Source organism: Pristis pectinata, chromosome 26 (genome assembly GCF_009764475.1).
Source record: "Pristis pectinata isolate sPriPec2 chromosome 26, sPriPec2.1.pri, whole genome shotgun sequence".
In the NCBI taxonomy this organism is placed as follows: Eukaryota; Metazoa; Chordata; class Chondrichthyes; order Rhinopristiformes; family Pristidae; genus Pristis; species Pristis pectinata.
In genome coordinates, this window is record NC_067430.1 from 14,825,216 (window position 1) to 14,849,494 (window position 24,279).

Genomic DNA, 24,279 nt, shown 5'->3' on the forward strand with positions numbered 1-24,279 from the left:
TAAGATATCAGATCACTCTGGACACAAACCAAATCTTAAATGGTTTGTGGGAATCACTTGAAAAAACTCCAACTGTATATTTTCTTTCACAAGGGCATCAAGTGTGATGCAGTTTGTCAGCTTACAACTGCAGTACATATTCTTAAAAATATATCATTCCCAACTGGAAGGAATTTCCAATATTTAGTTTTAATCAACTCTATACATCTATAGGGTGATACAATGATTCAATGAAGATAACACAATAGTTACTTAAATTTAAAAAAAACTAAGCTGTCTCCAGAGTCTTCAGCTGACAAATTTTCTTACCTCCAAGTCCGTTTCATGACCTGATTTTTCATCAACTCTCATGAGCCTCACTTTGGACATGGCTTTGTCATAGAATGGAGATAAACTACTTTGACCACTGATGAAAAGTCAAATGACTATCAATTCAATACATTTCAGAAGAAAACCAATCAAATCACCTGCTTGTATATACCTTTGGCTGGAATTGAACCACTGCAATAAATTCTATGTTGCTCTAAGCATCTATTTAAGTAAAACCTGATATTTAAAGTTTGATAGTTTCAGCCTTCAGCACAAATATAAATTTTACACAATATGTTGTATAGTCATTGACGAGGTAGCTTCTCAGATTTTCCTTAACACTATAGGACATCAAGACCATTACATCCAAGTTTGACCAGACTTAATATTCTACTCTGTTTTTGAAATAGAGTAGCTTTGTGTATATACAATCAATGTGGAAGATGAGGGGTCCCATCCAAGTTTAATTATCAGTGGTCCGTCACCATTATCTACACTGTTCTACCTTACCCGTGGCAGATAGAGGACACATGTTCATCCAACACATTAAATATTTGATTTTTCATTCCACTGCACTGCCCTCACCCCCACATGCTACCTCCTTTTCTCACAGGTTACCCTCGCTGGGGTACAGACTCCAGAAGAACCAGGTATGCTCTAGCAAGTTACCAAAAATGTTATTCATCATATGCAAGTTACTTTGGTGTGTTGGAAGATTATTTAATCATGAAGGACATCCCAAATTCTACAAACATGCACTTTCCATCAGAAGAACAATGGTTTACCTTTCCCACTAGGACAGTGCCATTCATTCTTTTTGCTAATCTGGCCGAGATCAGTAAAGCAAAACAAGTCAGAAATTGACCTTGGGACCTTCCTTGACGATGACTCAAACGCATGGAGTATTATGACTACCCAATCAGGGCAGTACTCTATTCAGCAGCAATAATAATTCCAATCTTTCTTTAAACAATGTCTTTTTAATTAAAAGTTGGTTCATTTTTACAAAACTTCCATTACACTCTAAATCATGGACTCAGGAACACACCTGATCAGCTCATAATGCAAACCACTGCTGCATTTGTGTGGAAATACTATGCAGATTTCACACAAGACCACTGTATAAGAAAAAGTTTCTGATACAAATAGAAATTATTCTGATGGGGAGAAACCCAATTTAGCACAGCTTACCAAAGCTGATTCAATTACATGCATTCATCACAATTTGAGAACAAAAGCAAGTTTTACAAAATTCTACCGGCTCACATTGACTATTGTTGAGATTTCTCCAGATCACTCTTAAACTTTCTCCTTTCACTGAAAAAGCTTGATTTGAAATTGTGAAACTGATTGTGCTTTGAACACCACAAAAATTTAGTAAGAATAAAGATGTGTTGGGTTCGAGAGTGTGTTTTGTGTGAAGGGGTCGTTAGGTGGGAAGAGGGGATGACAGCAGATCATTTCTTACTTCCAAGAGGAGTGATAAGGGCAGAGTGGTAAATATTGTCTACATGGATATTAGCAAGGCCTCTGACAAGGTCCAGCATTGCAGGCTGGTCTGGAACGTTAGGACACATGGGATCCAGGGTGAGCTAGCCAATTGGACACAAAATTGGCTTGTAGGTAGGGAAGCAGTGGAGTTTTATTTTTCATATTGGATGCCTGTGATCAATGGTCTGCCCTAGGGATCAGTTCTGGGTCTCTGTTGGTTATTATAAATATTAATGATTAGGATGAGAATGTAATTGATAATTTTGCAGATGACACCAAAATTGGTGGTCTTGTAGACAGTGCAGGAGATTGTTCGAGGTGACAATAGGATACAGATTGACTGGGAAAGTTGACAAGGGAATGGTAGATGGAATTTAACTCAGACAAGTATGAAGTGATGCATTTTGGGAAGTTAAACAAGGGCAGGACATACTCAGTGAAAGGTAGGGCCCTGGGAAAGTGCTCTTGAACAGAGATCTTGAGGTACATTAGTTCCCTGAAAGAAGCAACACAGTTAGACAGGGTGGTGAAGGCGACATCATGTTCCAGCTGTACAAAACGTTGGTTAGGCCACATTTGGAGCATTGTGTGCAGTTCTGATCGCCACACTACAGGTAAGATATTATTAAGTTAGAAAGGGTGCGGAAAAGATTCATCAGGATATTGCCTGGATTGGAGGGCTTTAAGTTATAAGCAGAGATTGGATAGGCTGGATCTGTTTTCCCTGGAGCAAAGCAGGCTGAGAAGTATATAAATTTATGACGGGCATATATAGGGGAGATAGTCAGAGTCTGTTTCCCATGGTAGGGGTGTCTAAAACTAGAGGGCATAGGCTTAAGGTGAGTGGGAGGAGGGTTAAAGGTGATCCGAGGGGTAAATTTTTCACACAAAGAGTAGCTAGTATATGGAATGAGGTGCCAGAACAGTAACAAAATGTAAGAGGCATCTGGACAGATACTTGAATGAGTAAGGCATAGAGAGCTATGGAATTAATGCAGTTAAGTGGGATTTGTATAGATAGGCATGATGGTCGACATAGACCTGGTGGACTGAAGGGTCTGTTTCTACACTGTGTAACTTTAAAACCCAATAACAAATCATTTGCAAAGAAATGATGAGAAATCAAACAGATGCTTTGGAGACAGAGGCAAAAAGCAAGTCATAAAGATGCAGAAATATTTGTAGCGATGTTGCAATTAAAGATCCAGCGCAAGATCTTCCCTGCTGTCCACAAATGTTCGTGTCTATGTGTTGTATCAGACATGTCCGTCAGTGCCAAATGACCTCAAAGTTGGTGAAATGCAGCAGTCACAGGATGTTATTTTGATTTGATGTTTCAATTTTAGTATAAAATGTATAATCAGATTTTAGAAAAAAATTCAAAATTTGTTTGCACCTTTAGACACAGTATAAAGAAATCTTAAGCCAATTAAACACAAGGAAAGAAAACCTGCTCTACCAAGTTGCTTCCCTGAAATCTCAGATTATGTCTTGTCAATTTTTTTTATTTCATGTGTACGCAAATGTGCTGCATGGAAACTAGAGAGATTTATCCAATGCCAGTTAAAAACTCCTGCTTTACTCAAACTAGCAGTGACATTTCAGAAGGAAAAAAAATCCTACAGTGATAATTTCCAGGCATAAGCCTCAGAACCTATTCAGATACCTGAAACTAAAAGTAAACCCATCTGTTCACAGGAATTAAAAATAACAGATTTTGTTGCTATAGGTCACCCTGCTGTTTCATAAACTCAAAGGTTAATTACATTCCTATTAACATTTCCTGAACTTTATCATTCTAGCACTGTATAAACTCACCTGAAATGCACACACATGGCAGCATATCTTTAAAAAAAAATCTAGTTTATATTTTGGTCTTGTTTCTTAAGATTGAGCATTCTAAATTTATTGATAAAAATTAATCTCTCAATTACACCATAATCTACATTATTCCTTCAATGGAGTGTCAAGAGAAACCACAATGTGTCATTTATCTCATTTACAAAATTGTAGAAGTTTATGCAAATTGTTTTCACTTATCTATTAAGTGAATGAATTTCAAAGTATTTCACTGAATACAAAGTCTTTTTGAGAAGTTCTGAGAACATTATAATGTGTACCCATCTTTCCTTTAATTAGGTTTCCTTCCCTAAATCTGTTAAAATCCTAAATGTTATGTTAAGGTTATTCTATAACCTCATGGATTAACAGAACAATATTCCTATGTCTGCTGGCTACAATGATCCCATGTGAAATATTTGTCCATTCGAGGGGGAATTGGTCCACAGAAAAATATGATCCTGATTTGGGTAATGGAGAGTTAATATGTGGAGTAAAGAGGTACTCTTCTGAAGGTGGGCTATTGTAAATAGGACTAACCTGCAAGCTTGATGTCTCAGATGGAATTTATCTACTATTTCATCATTGAAACAAAAATCATAATGGGTATAAAATTAAGAGAAAAATTTCTAATAGTGGCAAAACTGATATTAAGAAAACTCATGAAGTCAAAAGCGCCAGTTTAAATTTAAATTGTTGAGAAATAGATAAGTTCTTACAATAGTGAAAATATTTCCTGTAGGCAATGATGGAAACTGGCAGAGGAAAATTAACGTTGCCCTTAATCGCTCTGCTTAATACAACAATGGACAGAATATTCAGGAGGAGACTAAGTAGATAAATTCAGGTTTTGAGTGGCATTCTTTGCATTTGAAGTTTATTGTGCAAATTTGTATTGATGTTCAGTTTCACAAGGGCTGAATTTGTGAAATCACCAGATCTACTGCTAACAGCTAAAGGCAATGGAAAGTGAGAGTCAAAAGTTGGCCAGTCTCTAAGTATAATTGGTGATTGACCAAGTGCTTATTATAGTGAAATCAGGCCAGAAAAGCCAGGATGTGCAAAGACAAAATGCCATGTACAGTACTGGTAACTGAAATATCAATAGAACTACTATACAATCTGGCATCTGACACAGGGCAAGACATTATATGAGTCTTTAAATCAGACTACACCTGCAGAGTGAATGGATCCAAAATGGCATGGACCTCTTTCTTATAGGCACGGATTGGCAGAGCATAACGTTAAATAGACAGGGATACGTGCTGATTAATAACAGGCTAAAACTGTACAACTTACCTACACATACTACTAGTGGACTTCCCACTGTTTGTGCTGGACAACACTAACAAATAATACTTTTTTGGCCACCAGTGAAAAACATCCCAAACCCCAGCAAAGATCTGCCCCATCAAGTCCCACGAGTGAGATCAGATGGTCAACCATCAACAAGCCATAGTGCATTGTGGACCTGTCTACTTTAGTTATCATGTTACCACATTTGTAACAGATAATTGACTGGTTCAAAACACCTATTACCAGGCATATAATCTTGGAGCCACATCAAGTTTATAGAGGCAATAGATACACAACTGACACAATGACTGCATGAAAAGGGATGGATTCTCAAACTTTTTAAGTACCAGCAAAAGGATAAGTCACATTAGATCTGAACAACCAAGTTTTGGGGATAAAAATTTTGCATAGAATTTACTATTAACACAATGATTTTCTGAATCAATCTCGTCAGAAGATAGGCCAACATAAATAGCACCAAAGCTGTGGCTTTATCTGCGTAAAGATACAAATACATGGGCACCACAGACCTTATCAAAGCAGGGTGTGAATTCAATGAATTGAAGGATGTAAAGTATTCACCAGATATATACCCATACCACCAATAGTCCTGTCATAAACCTGGAACACATCAAAAAGTAAAAATTTTCACACCAGCTATATTCACTTGATTCGAATTTGAGCAGCATGTTAGTTCATCCCTATATTTCCTAAAATCTGTAGAAAATAAAATGAAAGCAGCAGGTCTGGCAAAGGGATTATATCTGTGCAACTTAAAGCCCCATTATTGCCTTCAACATATTCGTCACCTTGGGCAGCAGGGCATCACTCTGTACATCTACTGCAGCCAAAAGTTTCCAGCAAATTGCAGCACTCCGAGCTGTGACAAGCTCATGTTTCTCCAGAGGCGCTTCCCTATGTCCTCAAGGACTGACAGGATTCTCTGGGTTTAGGAGCAACTATCAACACTTTACAATTACTGAACTGCATTTTGTAAGGATCTGACATCTCCAGAGAAACCAAAACAGTATAAAATTGTTTGGGTCTCTTGACTATGTCACATTACATAAAATGTTGTGCATTTTACAAACGCATTGGCTGAAGCAAACTCCAAACCATCATACAACAAATACAGCTGAAGGGGCAGTGTGAACCACCGAATCTATTAGCTGTATTGGATATCCTTCTCTACTTGTGTAATGACCAGGTTTGAATGCAGTTCCTCTATATTCTAGATAATATGTAGATGGTTACACAAATACATATTAGTAATCAAAACCTCACTTGCCCATCAAAATTCAAGATGACTTTGAGCTCTAATATGAAAACTACAATCTTCGGTCACTAGCCTCCATAAAATGGAGCAAATTCTTTATCTGACGGCCTGCATTTACTGGCATTCAGTCTCAAAAGATCCAATTCCTCCTTTTTACTGCTCTTGACTAAATCTTACACAAGCTTCTGCATCCTTTTTAAATCAGCAGTTTGTTACATTTGAACAAGTAATAAAGTGAATGAAATAAGACCACCATTTTTGCCTACAAACTGTCTCACTTTAAAAGACACAATACATTACACTGAGGGGATCGTTTACACGTGCTTCAAATTCACCTTTAGCCCTAAATACAGCCACTATATCTTATGTTCGTGAGGTTGAATCACACCATGTCTCGTATGGAAAGCTGCAAGAGCCGTGATTCAATGTTGTTACCTCTCCTCCCACTGAAACTTGGGAAAGGAGACAGAGCGAGCAAATAAAATTAGAAGGCAAGACTGTCTTTAGCACTACAAGTAACTGCAAAGACACTATGAAACCTATAGCAGAGGTAGCTTAATTCTGTCTTAGTTTTCCATTTTGTAGTCTCGCCTTGGCTGCTACCCAAGATACAACTCAAGTTGTATACGTAATTTCCCCGTATGTGTGGGAAATTACACGTACAACTCACCACACTGAAGCAATCCTAAAAGCAATGCCACAGAAACAGTGACTTGCAATAAAATGTCAGCAAATTATACTGTCAGGGTGTCTGGGCAAGAATGAAAAATCAGCACAAAAATAACAAAGAAAATTGTTCAGGAAATGTTCCTAATGCAAATTTGCAGCTCTGTACCCACTTCCCTGTGGCAACTTGGTTCCAAACTGAGCCTTTGAGGCAATTACTGGAGATAATTATAAACTGGATTATGGAATAGGTGAATAAAAGAAAATACAAACAAATTCCAATGTGATTTCAATAACACGATTCTCTGTTTATGGTGCAAACTGACACCCCTATAGAACTGGTGAACAAGGCCATCTCATGATGCCAATTAAATAGCCATAATTGAAAGACTGAAAGAGGTCAAAAACTAAAATACATGTCTTACAAAAGGAAAAAAAGGTTTCTGCAATCATCTCCTAATGAGTTCATTATGACATTGAAAAGAGTTAATTGAAACCGGCAGGATGTGAGATGCTCCCAAACGAAGACAACTGAACCAACTACCTCTCTGATATTTAAATATACAGAAACACCAGCTTCTGTTCTACCTGAAGTGAAATAAAGCAGTTTACCATGACAGACAATAGAGGGACTTTAATAATAATGTAAGGTTTCTGCACAATCTAACTGATTACCACCACACTCAGTAACAAAGAAGGCCTCCTTTTATTTATATTGAATTTATCCTAATGGGGTGGCAAAGACGCAGCTGTAGGGCTTACATCTCCCAAGCATTTCTACGTCGTCATCAGTTCAAGTCCAGAAACACTAATATTGCTCGGTTTTCTGTCTCCCAACAATAATGGGACAGGTACACTGATGCCCTTGTCAGCAATGAGGCTTAGTGCTTTTTCCCCCAATGTGGAAAAGCGCAACAAGGAATGAGCTATTCGGTGTCTAACTGGACAAGTATACCCAGGTTTAATGCTGCCTTCTGCTGAGGAACGAGTACATTAATTGTGTCCACAGTTAAACTTCTCTTGATACATTACCTACACTGTTTCTCCTCAAAAAATAAATTAAGTGACAAACTGTGATAAAAGAAAATTGAAATGCTTTACAGCACCTTTCACTGACCTGTATGTATGTGTCAACTCAACTGGCTTTGGGGTCAGCATGTGCAATTCTTGGAATAATTGGTTTATGTCAATTAGCTGATTTGGTAAAGAAATGTCACAGAGCAGACTGAATGATGCAACCAAGTTATTGAATCACAAAATGGCCCACCTTAATGAATTGGGCATTTTGAAGCTACAGCTTCAAACTGGGCACTGCAGACTCCCTGTGCCCTGCCAATGCAACTGCATTTGTTTATAGTAAGATCTCACCTAGCTAAAGCGAGTTTGCTAACTTGTAGCATACCACATGAGCTACCGCGATGGGTGGAAGCGTTCACGCACCACTTCTTTATCCAATCAGTACTGAAAGCAGCAGAAGCTTTCGAGAACATAGCAAGAATCAAATTAACATAGATAAGTCTGAATATAACAAACTCACTGGACTGGAGTAAAATTTGTGTTTTAGCCAGCAAACTTTAAACCACTTCCAGAGTAGTTTTACAGCTAAATCTTTTTTTTTGAATTCACAGCTTATGGGTGTGCATCAGGTAAGGTGAAATACCTGCAGGCGGTGCATTATCTCTTAGCTCGCACAAAATACAACGCATTGGTTTTTGGATAGTACTTCACATTCTGTTTCTTGTCCATCAGTCCTCCAAAAATGATCAATTCTCCCCTGCCTTGCACCACTGTGTGGAGGCTGGTTTCTGGTGGGCCTACAACTGAGCCACTGTTGAAAATTTTCCAACTAACTTTTCCCTTCTCTTTTGCATCTTTTATATCCAAAACATACATTTGCATTGGCTTACAGTTCATGCTCTGGTATAAGGGCTTCCCTACATTTAGAGACTGAGGTGGGTGGTGGCCTAATCGCCGTGCAATTGGTGGCAGAGCATGTCCATCTGCCTGGGCGGGCGCAGGGCGTAGTGGTACATCAGTACTGTTTGAACTTTGACCAAGATTTCCTGGCAATACAGATGAAGGAACTGAACTTGAGCTAGCTGGCACAACGGATGTCGAACTTTGCGGTAAGAAATCCTTCACTGCCTCCAGTCCTCTTCGGAGTGCTCCTGGTGAAACTGGGCCTGGGGAAGCACTCGCAACATGAGGTGGTGTGTGAATTCCATTTGTTTGCTCTGGAGTATTCCCAACACTAATCTCAGTTCCTGGGCTTGTCCCATTTCCCTCTACTCCATGGCTGGAAGAGGGTTTTGAATCCCAATTCACCAAATCCTGGGACCTATACGAATCTAATCCTGACTCAGCCTTCTGTTCCACTGGTGTGCTTTGCCTCATGACATGCGGAAGTCCTCCAATAGAACCTCGAAGATCATATCCCTCCACCACAGCCGAAGGGATAGGGGATCCTGGTTGCACTGGGCTATCCAAAGAACCAGATAAGGATACTGGGGATAATGTTCCACCATTTAACACTGGTGACCTTTCTCCTTTCGCTGGAGATAGACTGCCTTCCCGAGAACTGGATGTAGTTGGCCTGTGTGTCCTTGGCCTCAACGTGCCCCAGCGTCCATTCACACACGGAACTTCATCAGTACTCCGTACAGGGGACTGTGAGCGATGTTCTCTCATCTCTGCACCAAGGGCTGGTGGTGTGGCACTGATAGGAGATGGGCGGGAATGTAAGCTGGGACTCAGAGGGGCTCTACCACTGGGTGCCTGGCTGAACACTACCACACACTGTCCAACCTAGAAATTAAACAGGAGAGATTAGCTAACCTTGTTTATATATATAGCATGCATAATTTAAAATAACACGATAAACACATACCATTTTTATTTAAACCACAAGCATAATTCTCTTTCCATCTTCTTCAGTTAAAAGGAATAAATAAAACAAGAATCAAATGCTTTAACGTAAAAAAAAGGAGAATAATAGAATGTGTGCATGTGACTGGCTACAGAGAACCACATCCATTTGAGGATAAAATCAAGTTGTCACAAGCTGTGATTTTCTGAGAAAACTTATGATCGTGCTGAGATCTTAGTCCTCAATAGTGACACGTGACTTTCTTGTGAGTTGCACAGTGGTTCTCCTGATAATATAGCAGCTTGCAGAGAGAAGAATCTTATGTCCTAACCCATGCACTGACATGCCTGGACATCAACCAGGAAGTAAAGGACCACAAATGGTACTCGAAGCAGGCAATTGGTGATACGATGGCAAAGATACAAGCAGATACTAAAATTAAATATTCAATTGGAAGGAGGGAACCAATTTGATGGGAGCCATAATCAATTAGGGATCAAAGGGAAAATGGGCGGTGGGCCAGAGGGGGCAAGGGAGGCCAGAGAGGGAAAGGGAAAACAAGGGAGAGGTAGATGGGGATGAAGAGAGGGAAGCAAATTTGGGTAAGATATAGAGGTGCTTCTATGGTAGGGACAATATGGAGCAGGGCCTCAGAGCAAGATGGAGGGGGGTTCAGGCAAAACAAGAAAGAGGAGAAAAGAGGAGGGTGTCAAGGGAAGGATTTGGACTATTCAACTACAACTATCATTGCTGAAGTATCTTCACTCCTTACATGGACTACTACAAAACAATATTCTGGTTAATTTGATCTTTAATACAGAAGTACAATCTACTCTACTAATCTACCAACCCCAGATGAAATCAGCCAACTCAGCATGGATCCTATCCAGGATATTTTTGATTTGTTCTGTCACTCATGGCATCAACCACCATCCATTTAACCTCTGTGTTTGACAAAATAACCTATTGCAAAGGCTTACCCTACAGGCCGGATGACACCATAACTCTGGTGCTCCATGCTCCTCATTCTCCACTTTCAGCTGTTGCCACGTCCAAGGGGTCATGTTCATGTGTAGCAGCCATGCATCTTTAAACAACTATTTAGGAACAGCAATCAACAGTTAACATATAAGAGATGTCTTAAAGTCATTTTTAGGGACAGCCATATTCGAACACTGATTAACATTCTCCACATAACACCAACAAACAAACTGCTGGAGGAACTCAGTGGGTTGAGAAGCATCTGTTGGAGTAAAGGAATTGAGGCCTCCTCAGTCCATCAATCACTTCGGACTTCTCTGTCTCACTACTCCCGTCCTCTTTATAATGGCCATCTCGCCTCTCTGCTCTCAGTCCTGATGCAAGGCTGATGCAAGGTTTCAACCAGAAACGTTGACAAGTCCTTTCCTCCCACAGATGCTGCTTCAGCAGATTGTTTATTGCTCCAGATTCTAGCATCTGTAGTCTCTTGTGGCACCCTTGAGCCCAAACCTTATAAATGAGGATAGACAACCAAATTCAACACCAAGCAGAAGATTATACCCAAAGTACTGAAAAGTAGCTTTTTAAATAAGGTTCAGTTCTACCATCTTACTGAGTTATGCCATGCATTCTTCTTGTACAGGAACATCATGAGGGAAATGTGTTTAAAATCTATAGATTCTGTGGTCCAACAACTCCCATGATCCAGCATGTTTTGAATCTGTAGTACAGATCTACACTAATTAACTAAGTCATGCATTAAAAGCCTGCAAAGGAGAACTGCAGGTTATCTTTAAATGTAGAGTTGTAGCCAATTAATATATTACACAGATGAAGACAGTAGGGTACTCCTATCGCTGTTCAGTTATGATGTTTGTTTTTAGGCAATTTTATAAAAAGGCTTAAATACTATTTCTCTTACAGCAATACAACAGTCAGAATTTATGACATAGTTTCACACCATGTGGAGTAACAGTTAGTATTCCAAGGTTAGAATATTGGCAAAAGAAGAGCTTTTTAATTTCTGCTCCACCTTGGAGTTAGCTGTAGTAACTCAATCTTCTTTTTATCCTTTTCAGTTGTACTTTGTCCAAAATTCTTAATCTTCTTACTTCTTATTTACCTTTTAAACAATTCCATCAATTCTGCATCAAAAGGCCCCCTGGAGTTACGTGTTCAACATTCTCTCACACCTGTGTCAAGACTTTTCTTTCTAGATTTACTTTTAACTGAGTTTTCTCTGACAACCATGGGATCCCTGCATTATCGACCTGTTCAGGATGTGCTCACTTCATTAACTAATTCAGAGAATACCCAAGTGTATGCAAGCTTTAAACTCTTCAAAGGATTATGTAGCTGTTCTTAAAAGCACTCTAATTATATATGGCAAACTTTGTAGCGCTATTTCACTAGTCATAACTATGACTCCAAGAACACTAGATATGGAGAAAATATTCCAGTATAAGGTGGCAACACTAATACTCACTGCATTGGGTCCTCCACAACCTCCTAGGATCAAGATAGTTTCATGATCAATAATAATCTAAAATAAAAAGTAAATGCTTTTTAGTTAATGCTTCACAGGTATAACATTACTCATGCTCCACTCATAGTTCCTTCAAAAAACGACTTTTAAAATATAGGACACACTCTTTGAGTCAACCAGATGACCTATTTAAATTTGAGAGTGAACTGCTTTTACACAATAATTCTGCAAACCAAGACTAGTAAATGGTTCTCATGTTTTAAAATTCTCTTGCTTTAAAGGAACCACAGAAGCAATGTATATAATCCACATACAGGTTGAAACTCTCTAGTTCAGTATTCTGTGGTCCAACAATTCCCATGATCCAGCATGTTTCGAATCTGTAGTACAGATCTATACTAATTAACTAATTTTAACTAAGAACGAAAAATAACTAAGATCTATACTAATTTGTAGCTAATACAAGTGTTGTGATCTCAGCCGACAGCGTTTCCCACTTACAGAAACTTTGGGTTAAGGACAGTTCTCAGAACCCTTAAGTAACCCGGGGAGTATCTATACTTAAAAAGAACAGTTGTTCTTCTCAGAGGAAGGTGATAGGGGCAATTTCTGTGATCCGGATTTTCTGTGTATGGTACCCGTCAGGTTAAAAGGGTGCTGGACTAGAGAGTTTCAACCTCTATATGATAAAACTAGTAAGAATTTAAATATTTTGTGCAAAGTGTCCAAAAGCAAAGTGTGCAACTCTTCTTCAAATCCTGCTACAGAACCTTCGATGCACATTTGCAAATCTTCTGTTTGACATTGTTTCCTAAAAGCAGCATTGTTGACATCACATTTCTTCAGTATTACACTGAAGGTACATATTAAATTTTGCATTCAAGTCTCCATGGTGAAATTTGAATCTATGTCCTTTCAGCTCTGAGACATAAACACCAAAGACGACAACTTCAAGCATTAAATTATACCACTGTCTGGAGTGGAGGGTTGGAGGCAAGGAGAAAGGGCACACAGCAATCTATTTTCTGATGAAGTATCAAAATGATGACAACAGTATCAATCTTTTCATAGCAGAGATAAATGAGCAAGTTCCAAACTTCAGTGATTTCCCTGTACTAACAGTCATGGGTTAGAAAACAAGGCACACGTAAGAAAAGAGAAGCAGAAGTGTAAAAGTGAAAATAAATTGAAAAACAGGAGGAAAGACTAGATAACAGCAGTTAAGAATAAAAAGGTCAAGACATTTACAAAATTTAAGTGAAAAAAATGGAAACATTCAATTCTCAATAAAATAGAACGGAGGCGGCTAAGGTGAGTCACAGTCATATTATTTTAGAACCTGTTACCATCACATGTATACATTTAATATTTAAAACTCCTGCTACATCATGGCAATAGAAAAATCTTTCCCTTTATTAATCCAAAAAAAGACATATGGATAGCTTACTAGTTTTCTAGGACAGAAATTCACATTCTGGATATTAAAAAGCAAATTGTAAATATTCCAAGCCTAGGTTGAATCAATTTTTAGTAAATATTTAACCTCAAACAGCAATTTGATATTCCAGATACCCATCCATCTCTGATAAACGAGCACCAAGTCCCTGATACAATGGCACCAATATAAACATCTCATACATTTCCCACTGCATTTGAAAAGAGCAGCCCAAACATAAAAAGCAGAAAAGTCATCTCTTTTTCTCTTACCTGGGACTGCCCACCTCTCGGATGAGGCACATTACCCGAAGTTGCTGGTTTGGACCAGGCCCATTGCTCCATATCCAAAATCCAGACCTCATTACTCCTGAACAGAAGTCATAACAGAACAGGTCAAGGCAAAAATAAGCAAGATTTCAAAGTCATAAACTATGCTAATGATTTCTCACCCAACAACCTCTCAATCCAGGAATGCCATCAGCAGTAATGAAGCCTAGCCACTTCACAAAGGGAGAACTAACATAAATCACATGAAGAAGCTGTATGATCTCCTGGGAATCAGTTCAAGAGCAAATTTACTCATCCTTTTTAAAAACAGGAACTAGACCGCGCAACACATCTGGTAGGAGAGAACAAAACAAAATATGGGACAGACAATCTGAACGGTGTGGGTAACCTAAATACAGCATTTCACTGCATAGTTTCCATCTAATTTACCAGCAAATTCCTTAAGATATGTATACATACATCTGTCGAGAGCCTAATGACCCTCCGAATACAATCATTTTATCTCCTATTACAGAAGATGAATGGCCGGCCATCGGAGGGGGTCCATGAGTTGTAACAATACAGTTCCACCTTCAAAGAAAGCGAGAAGACAGAAGAGATTTAAACTAATGAAAATATTCAGTCTCATATTCTAGCACACCCAAAAACACAAGGAAATTAATTTTGCTCCAGTGCATCTTATCCAGGGTTGCAACTAGAATGCTGACATGGTATTCAATGCATCTAAGCTAGGACAAGAATCAGTTTGGGTTCCACATATTAAGTGATACAAGCTACAAATTTTCAGGTAAAATCATGTCCCAACTCAGGATGGACTCCACCAACTCAAACACCTTGCTGACAAAAATCTCTTGTGCACTTTACTAAAGATGACTTAATGGAAATTAAAGTCTAATTTACCCTTCTTTAATGAAGCGGTGTTAACAGAAGTATCTTGATCACCAAGAACAGCAATCATAAGTCCATAATAGGAAGCCAAACCGTGACAAGTATCCTGCAACTCCCTGATGTACATGCCTTTGATATCTGTGACTTAAGTTTCCCCAACTCTACATAATTTACTTTCTTTATCATCTAAATGTAGTAACTACATTAAAAGCCTTGTTCACTTGTTCAATCATCTGGGATGTTTTGTACAGGAGAGCACTGATTCTTTTGATCATTGGGTGTATTTCTGAGCAGCAAATTAACTTTACAGCATGAACATGTTTAACTCCAATCTTGGTTTGAGTTTATACTTTAACATTTATTAAATACAAGATTAAGCACAAACAGGATAAAGGAATTTGCCAAGGAGGTCAAAATCTTACTTAGGCAGGTTGGAGGGACAGTCTGTGGTTACCCCATTATTAGATCTAACCAAATAAGTACATTCTCTTAAACTATATGATGTTTGTTGCAATTCTCTCATTACGTTCCAGTCTTAAAATATCTCAGAAATACAACAGTAGGTTAAACAATAATAAATACTTTACCAGTTTTTGGAAGGCGAGTAAGTATGTATTTCATCAAAAAACCTTTCAGGTTGATGTAGAGGGTAGGGGCTTGGCCTAGTCCAACCTCCAAATAACACCAGAAGATCCTTGTACACAACTAATGTGGCTCCAGCCTTTGGAGAGGGATAGGAACCTAGGAAAAATGGGGAAGTTAAAAAATTATGCTTCTGTGAAAAGCATCTTAGAGAGCATGTGGAAAAACCTATCTGCTATACCAGATGTGAAATTGCACTGAACTAGCTGATCTCTGAGCCAGGAGCAGGGTTGCTAAAAGTGGCAAGACCAACCTTTGGGAAAGAAAGGCAAGGAAAAAGATTTTTAAAAATTAGCCAAGATCCCAGCTACTAATCAATATGCACTGAGCTTCCCTCATGGTAGAATTATTGTGCAAAAATTGAACAAGAATAGGATAAGGCTAGTCTGTGAGTTCTCTGTAGTAAAATCACCTGTCCACACTCACTGTCTAGGCTTAGTGAGGATTGTTATGTGGGTGAGGTACAAGAGGAGACCTATGGGTTACACTCTAGCAAAAATCAAACCCGTATACTAGAAGAATCAGGGGTGAAGGTGAGCAGAAAGTACTTGTACTTTTTTTTTCTTGTTTTATATGTCATTGTCTGGCACCCATGAGATATATGGAAGTTGTCAAAACCCCTTAACAGCTGGTTCAAATTATTAAACGTAAAGTATCTAGAGCATGAACGTGTTAAATCTTTAGGTATGATGACACTTGGATTAAAAACAAGCAGCTGGAAACAGTAAGCAGGTCAGAGAAACAATTTACATTTTAACTTAAGGGCCTTTATCAACCAAATATCTCTGATGAAGGCTCTTCAACTGAAATGTTAATTGTTTTTCTTTCCACAGATGCTGCCTGATCTGGTGTTTCCAACATCTTCAATCTGCAGTTTTTGTTTAATTTTCCATAACAAACTGGATAATCCCTGGGCAGGACAATTCAAAATTGGATGAAAAAGTGATAACTACCACATGCCTTCTAAGCCATGTGGCAGCCCTTAATATGTAAACAGCCGAGAAAAGCATCCCTCTCCACCATCGGTAGTATCTACAGGAGGCGCTGCCTCAAGGTGGCAACATCCATCATCAAAGATCCCCACCATCCGGGCCATGCCATCTTTTCGCAGCTACCATCGGGCCTTAAGTCCCACACTACCAGGTTCAAGAACAGTACTTCCCTTCAACCAATTGGTTCTTGAACCAAACAGTAAAACCCTAATCACCACTATAGTTTAGCAACACTATGACCACTCCGACCACTTTGCACTAAAATGGACTTTTTTTTGTTCTAATTGTGGATTTTATCTTAGAAAAATTGTGTATAATTTCTGTATTTCTTGTGAATGCTGCTTATATGATGCTATGTGCCTGTGATGCTGCTGCAAGTAACCTTTTCCTTGCACCTGTGCATACATGTACTTGTGCGTCTGGAAAAAAAAACACTTTCAACTTTAAGTATAGCCCTTCAGAAGAGTAATTGATAACGTGAGTAATGACATGCCCATAATGTCTCAATCACAATTGTAGCATTCAAAAGTTAGAAAGTCCAATCACTCATCGCATTTTTCCAGACAAAACACATCTGGTTAATACAATGCATCATGAAACAAACATTAAGGAACCTGTGGTACACTATTTTTCATTTGAATTAAAAAAAGAAAATTCTACCCCCTCCCTAGTGCATCAAATTTTCGGGCACCAAGAGTTTGAGGTCAGGCCTACAATAGCACATTGTGAATAAAGACAAGACAGAATGTAATTTTCTTCTTCGATGATGCAATGATTGGCTATAAAGGAATCCTTGCATGCCTCATACCCATACTAAGTAGAATTTCAATAAAGGCTGATATGAAAGCATTTTGGAAATTGAGGCAATGCAGTGCTTTCTTACAGAGAGTATTCATGAATATCCAATGAATAAAGCAAATATCTGGTGAAACATTTGCTTGGTGCTAAATTTAATTCTACTATAATCCCCTTCCCAGTTTCCACTGTGGGAAGTAAAAAGGCAAGAACCTTCAGAATCAAAGACATTTTGGAGTTCTAAATTTTCAGGTCCAAATGAATTGAAGATCAGCAATTTACAGACATCAACAGAATGTCAAAAATTACAACTTTCCAGTAAATGACAGAAACAATTACATCATTTCCCAGTCTCAGGTTCTCAAAAACAAATGGGAAGTGCTCAAATCATACAAATTTTGTGTGGGAAATCTTGGTATGATTTGAGCTGCTTGAGCTGCTGAAATTGGATAGGTAAGCAGTAGCTGAAAATCAAGATGTGCAAATAACAAAGCTCCTTGGCGATGTGTAAGCTAAGAACATATACAAACTCAACACCTCCTTGTTGTGCCTCCATCTACTAAAACACACATTGAAGTTATATCCAGATTGCAGTAAACCCCACTCAGGAGGATATTTAATTTATTCTCTTAAACAAGTATAGGCAGCCATGACTTTTCTAGATCTCCGTTGCTCTTTAATGAATAAATCAACACCCAATTATTGACAGCAGAGATCCCTCAACTGCATTACCTCTTGGGGACAGAATTCTGGTCTGTACACAAACTTTCTCTAATGGCATATCCAAAGCAAGCAGACAGCAGAACACCAGAAAATTGGATTAATTTTAATGGTCTAACCTTTCAACCTGGCATTGTCTCACAAGCTAGAGTTTAAATGCTAAAATGGTCAATAGAATGTTAACCTTTTATCTCAAGTGTTAGAATTACAGCTATTCCAGATGATTATATCCCACCTGGAATTACATTAAGATCTGGACACCACATTTCAGGAATGAGATACAGATCTTGAAAAGGTATAGGGCTTATTTACCAGAATAATACTTGGGTTCAAATTGATGGCAGATTGCATGGATTTATCTAGTATCCCCTTAAGTATAGAAGATTACCAGATGATCTAAGTGTTTAAGATGATTAAAGGATAAGATCTGATGGGATAGATAGAAATTACTTTCTCAAGTGCAACATCCAGAGCATGGGAATGAAATCAAGGTTAGGTCCAGGCCATTGAACAATGTCAGAAAGCACTTTGGAGTATATATGATCAAACACACATGGTGGCAATCTGGAGTAAATCTTTTGAAACTAAGATTTAGATCAACCATGATGTGATCAAATGGTGGAACAAGTGAGGGGATCAATGGCTTATTTCTATCTCTATGCATCAAATAGACAAGGTACAATGGAATGAGGGATAAAAGGTTGGAGAGAGAAGGCCAGATACCGGGAACATCCCAATCTGTATGATATGCTTCTATGGCTAGTTGGGCAAATGCATTGGAGACAAAAGAGACTGCAGATGTGGAATCTGGAGCAAAAAACAGACTGCTGGAGGAATTCAGCAGGTCAGGCAGCATCTGTTGAGGGAAATGGACAATGTTTTGGGTCAAGACCCAGTCCAGATGAAGTCCAGTTTTTTTTTGAGCAAATGCATTCTCTAGTATTATACCCAGAGACTAGAAGATTTATGGCTTGATATGTGTTCTGTGCTCAGCTAATTGGTTTCAGCCAGGAAGATGATGGGGACCAAGTCAAGAGCAGTTGAAGAAATATCAGACTTAGATGAATAGGAAAATTAGCCATGGTTTCTAGTTCAATATCTATTCAGTAACTTCTTAAAAAGTGTGCCCATGCATATGCATCTCAGGTGAGGACTGTGACTAGACATAGCTGCTACAGCACCATGGTCAAATAACCAGCCAACATCCATCCTCTAGGTCAAATTTAACATATCTTCACTGTAACAATGCACTAAACATCTGCTGTAAAGATGAAAAGGGGAATAAGCTTAAAATAAATCAATTCAATAGTAAGGAAGTCCTCTTACTAATTATGTTGTAATCCTCAAGGAGCTTAGAGATACACCAAGCCACACATCTCACCAGTCAGAGCAATTAGTTTCTCTTTTTCTATCTCACTGAATCCCTTAATTGTTTTAAATATCTCAATTAAAGCACCTTTAAAAATATAAATTCAAAGAAATTGAACCAAATTATTGCAATCTTAACATATAATTTAACCCTTTAATCACTAGTACAATTCTGGGAAGTCTGTGCTGAATCTTTCTCAAGGCCAATACATCTTTCCTGAGGCTCTTCACTCAAAATTGAAAGGTATATTTCAGTGTGAGCCAATCACTTCAAGATAACAGGAGAACCCTTCCAAAAGTACCACTTTTCCCTTCTTTCCTACAAGAGTAGTATTTAGGAAGACCATCTACTGCTTATCACACTTTGCATATTTTAATATGTATTTTGTGTAATTGTGTTTTATGTTGTGTTATTGTTCAGGTGGTCAGAGAGTCACCTATTAAGTTCAAGAGTTTCATACCAATCTACACTATCATCCAAATTAGCAATTTATCATGTCAGTCTCTGGGTACCATACATACCCATAAGCTCATTTTCCTTCAAACATCAATAAGTACTAATGAAAAACTCTCATCAAATTGATCAGGACTCGGTATATCATTAAGTATCCTGCTCAATGTTTACCGACTTTCCCCAAGTTGCTGGATGAAAGCTTTACACATTTGAGAAGTGGAATACAACAAACTGACAGAAGCCCAAGATCTTAACTTCCACTTTGCCAAATTTCAAATCCAGCTATAATCAGTGAAAGGAAACTGACAGAAATCAATACCACAATACAAAACAATAAAATTGTACCATAAAAAGCACAGTGCATCAGAAAGTAACATAAAATCCAACCCAATGCAAAATAAAACACCATGTAGCAACAGACAAGGCACAGCACTAAAATGTCAGCTTAAGCTATCACAATGCAATTGAAAACAATAGAAAATGCAATTTTGCAGAACAGCTTATCCACCAAAACGCCTAATGCAAAATCCATCACAATTTAGCACAAAGGCTCCATAATCCAGCGAAACATTCAAAGCAAGAGGGTAAAACCCAACAGCTGTAACAAAGCTGAACATTATATTTGAAAAATCCAACACAAACTGTCAGGCTGAAGTATGAAATCTAACACAACTAAAACCCAACCCAGCCACATAAACTCAACCTATTTCAATACAGGACAGACACAAAAAACGCAAAACGCAGAGGACCACAGAATATAACAAAACACAAAATCCAATGCACTGCAGCTGAAATATCCAACACGGAATAAAAGGTAAGAAAGTGCATAGCATAAACACAAAAATTATTAAAGGGTGGCCAGGTTCTCTCAGTTCAACAAACCATTAAAAACCTTGCATTTCACCAGCTGCTTAGGTTCAACTTCTGGTAAACCTCTCAGAGCAAACTCAAATTCTTCTTCTTTCATATCTACAATTGAGAACCCTATAATACCACTGGAATACTACAATCTGCATTACTGATATCCTAACCTGGTACATTCCAGATGAACTCCCCATGGTCTTGAGGACTGGAATCATTGGGTTCCCTGTAGTATTTGACCATCCAGGCCTGTACTTACTCTTAGAACCATGAATTCCATCCTTAACCAGATATTCATCCAGCTCCTTTTTAGTACTTAGCATTTGCTGTTTTTGATCAGTTTGTTCCATATTAGTGCATCTGCATTGCAGTGGGAAAAAGTCGGTCTAATGTCTAGATTCACTTCAGAATTTTGTATTTCTGTCCTCGTTCTGTAATCACAATTTAAATTAAATTAACCCAATTATGTCATCCTGCCTTTCAGCATTTTCCAATGATCTGCCGTATTGTAGAAAAAGAAATTTCAGGAGAAAAATAAGGTCAACATTGTAACACCCTTACTGTAATGTCTGAATTCTTCCCACCCATCCCATCATCTCTCAGCAAGATCAAGTGCACCAATCTTTTGTTTTGAAGTTGAGCTGAAGGGCTTTAAGATTAACTCTGGAACTGAATGGGACCGGATGAAAGAAAACCGACAAGAGCTTTTGAAAAATAAACCATTCACCAAACGTAACAATTCTAACATCTGCATTTTCCTATTATAGTTGATTTTGCAAATGTTTTAAAACAGTGAATACACACAGCATTCCCAGCAAAGTTCGTTTTCAATCTTTTCAAAAATATCTCACTTATAAAAATCTTCATTTAAAACTGTGTTGACAATTCTAGGATTCAACCCCACAACAACAGTCAGTTGAACTCAATTATAACTGTCTGTGTAAATAAAGTCAAAATCATACCAATCTACATATTTGAGAAAGTACCCTGAAGGATTGGTTGCATTTCTGAAATTCGGGACTCGCCATCACTTTATGTGGAGTTTCTGGTTTGACTATTTTCTTCACTTTCCTGAACATTCCAAATCTGGTCTTAGACTGAATTCCATGGGTTCCAACAGCCCTTCGGGATGCCATCCAAGTGTGCAGGCTTCATATTGAAGCTCAGTTGGCATGCCAGTCAGTTTGGAAATGCACCTTGACTGATTCTCACCGGCAACTGCACAGACAGACAATTTTCAGCAGTTCCCAATTATCTTATCGATTTTCACTGACCAAGCTCAAGGGGTGTTTAAAGTGCTATAGTCAACATGTTGTCTGAGATCAGCCGCATTGATTATGACTGAACAGGATCCCATTTGTCGCATCTCCCACAAGCCACTAAGTTCCTGGACCACTTCAGAGAACACAGTGCAAGAGCTATTCTGCTCTGCTGTTGTTGCACCAGTAAAAAAAAGCTTTTGTATGGCCATTCACTGTTTGTTACAATTGACACAACCAATTGGGGTTATCAGCTCTGAATTAAAGCCACTCAACTACCACCGAATTATCAAGAAATGTATCCAACTCAGGTATCATCCCTTGCTTTTGTTTGGCAGACAAATTTAGTTATCACAATCAATGTTATATTTCAGCTAGTTTGACATTATTCATTTCTGTGTTTTAGGACGTACCTGAAGCCAGCGGTCGGATCCATTCTTTGCTATTGAGGTCAAGCCGCCAGAGGTCATTGAATGCTGCATTACAACTGCTTTGAGTGCAACCCCCAAAGACGTACATAGACTGATTGGCATCATAGTAACAAGCACCTGGAATTAAATACATAGAAGTGTTTGACCTTGGTTCAATGTGGAGAAGCTGGGGACAGGGGAGGAATAGAATGGAAACAATTTCCCTGAAACATATCCAAACTGTTACACCGTCTTAATTATATTCTATTCCCATACCGAATTCCAGTAAATATGACTTCAAAGTTACAAAGTTGTACACACAATCAGAGATAGAAATTTGTTTACTGTTAATGCTGCTGTTAAATTCAAGCTTATAATAAAATGAGATATTTTAAAAAAGTATGCTTGCACCCACTGACAACTACTGCAATTATAAATTCCATTGTTCACAATTAGGGCAACTGATAACAATAATCTGTAACATATAATCTCCCCTAGGAACGTTGCAATGCCACCACTTGTAGAAAAATGTAAATACAGCATAAACTACACAAAGGCAGTTTACATTAAAATGAGAACAAAAATTCCAAGAAGAACAAAATACAGGATTTTAAAATGGGGATAAATTTGACAGCACACTTTGGTTCAATTATCCATCATGTAAAATAAAAATAGAAAATGCTGAAAACGCTCAATGGATCCGGGAGCACAATGTGGAATTTTGCATTAGGAAATAGCTATAAAATGCTAAATACTCTCATGCTTCAAACAAGTTCAGTCCAACACACAAGATTCCATGATCACATAGGTACCCCAGATTTGCTTAATAATCGCTTTGTGGAATTTACACAACATAACACACCTTTATGTTGTGAAAAAGTACATGCAAAATACACACATTAGTACAGATCTCTACTACTGTCACAAAAATAGTGGGATTTCCAGCTTGTTATTTTATATCAGAAAATAAGGACACAAGCACTTTATACTTAACCACATGTTATGGGAAAATAATGTAAGGAATTAAATACACGTGTGTCACTTGCAAGAGATGACAACCACTATTAAAAATACAAAGACACAAGAGATTCTGCAGATACTGGAATCTGGAGCAACACACATAAAATGCTGGAGGAACTCAGCAGGTCAGGCAGCATCTATACAGGGAAATAAACAGTCAATGTTTCAGGTCGAGACCCTGATGAAGGGCCCTGATGAAGGGTCTTGACCTGAAACGTCCACTGTTTATTTCCCTCCATAAATGCCACCTGACCTGCTGAGTTCCTCCAGCATTTTGTGTGTGTTAAGATTCTTCTGAATGCTAGAGATCGGAAATAAAAACAGAACACACTGGAAACATGTCAGATCAAGCAGTGTCTGCAAAAAGAAAAACAAAGTTAATACTTCAGTCATAGTTCTCATGAGGGGTCATTGATATGAGATGCCAACTCTGTTCTTTTCTCCTCACTGCTAAGTACAGGCTGTCTCAGGTAACAAACAAGATCCATTTTTACAGGTGTCCTTAAGTCAAAGGGGAGGGGGGAAAGTAGTTCTGCCGTTCACAGGAACGAATGTATGCACGTACATTGGACTTTTGAACTTAATAATATTATGGGAGCTTGTTTGTGTCCATAAATCAAGCATTCATAACCATGGGACGGCCTGTACTGGGGAAAATGCTTCAGCAAAGATTGTACAATATTATCAACATCACCCAAAGATTACAGCAGTCAACATAAATTTAAAAGGTGGTCAAGCCATGTCTCAAGTATATTCGAATTATTGATTTAGCTGGAAAATAAACTCGTTAAATAAGGTCATTGCACTGAATGTGATCTTCAGATAATGTCTAAATATATCTCATGGATAAGGATCATTAAAAATGCTGAAGCTCTTCAACTGAAAAGATGATAAATGGAACTGATGCTGACTAGCAGGCCAATAATTAATAGACC

General features: G+C 38.3%; 1 protein-coding gene across 3 annotated transcripts in view; it reads right to left on the bottom strand.

The window, feature by feature from the left end:
• fbxo42 (F-box protein 42) overlaps positions 1–24,279 on the bottom strand; it is a 44,829-nt gene that overhangs the window by 4,101 nt on the left and 16,449 nt on the right. Inside the window, exons 4-10 of one of the 3 annotated variants that reach the window (XR_007958248.1) lie at positions 22,328–22,462; positions 15,411–15,564; positions 14,395–14,505; positions 13,918–14,014; positions 12,211–12,267; positions 10,724–10,840; positions 5,466–9,682 (exon numbers count right to left, since the gene is read on the bottom strand). Coding sequence is in view for 2 of the 3 variants with exons in the window: in XM_052039277.1 (XP_051895237.1) it covers positions 8,552–9,682; positions 10,724–10,840; positions 12,211–12,267; positions 13,918–14,014; positions 14,395–14,505; positions 15,411–15,564; positions 22,328–22,462 (1,802 nt within the window). In the remaining variant the exon portion in view is untranslated. Of the gene's footprint in view, positions 9,683–10,723; positions 10,841–12,210; positions 12,268–13,917; positions 14,015–14,394; positions 14,506–15,410; positions 15,565–22,327; positions 22,463–24,279 lie in introns of all 3 variants that reach the window. The other 2 variants (XM_052039277.1, XM_052039278.1) reach the window with 2 other exon arrangements.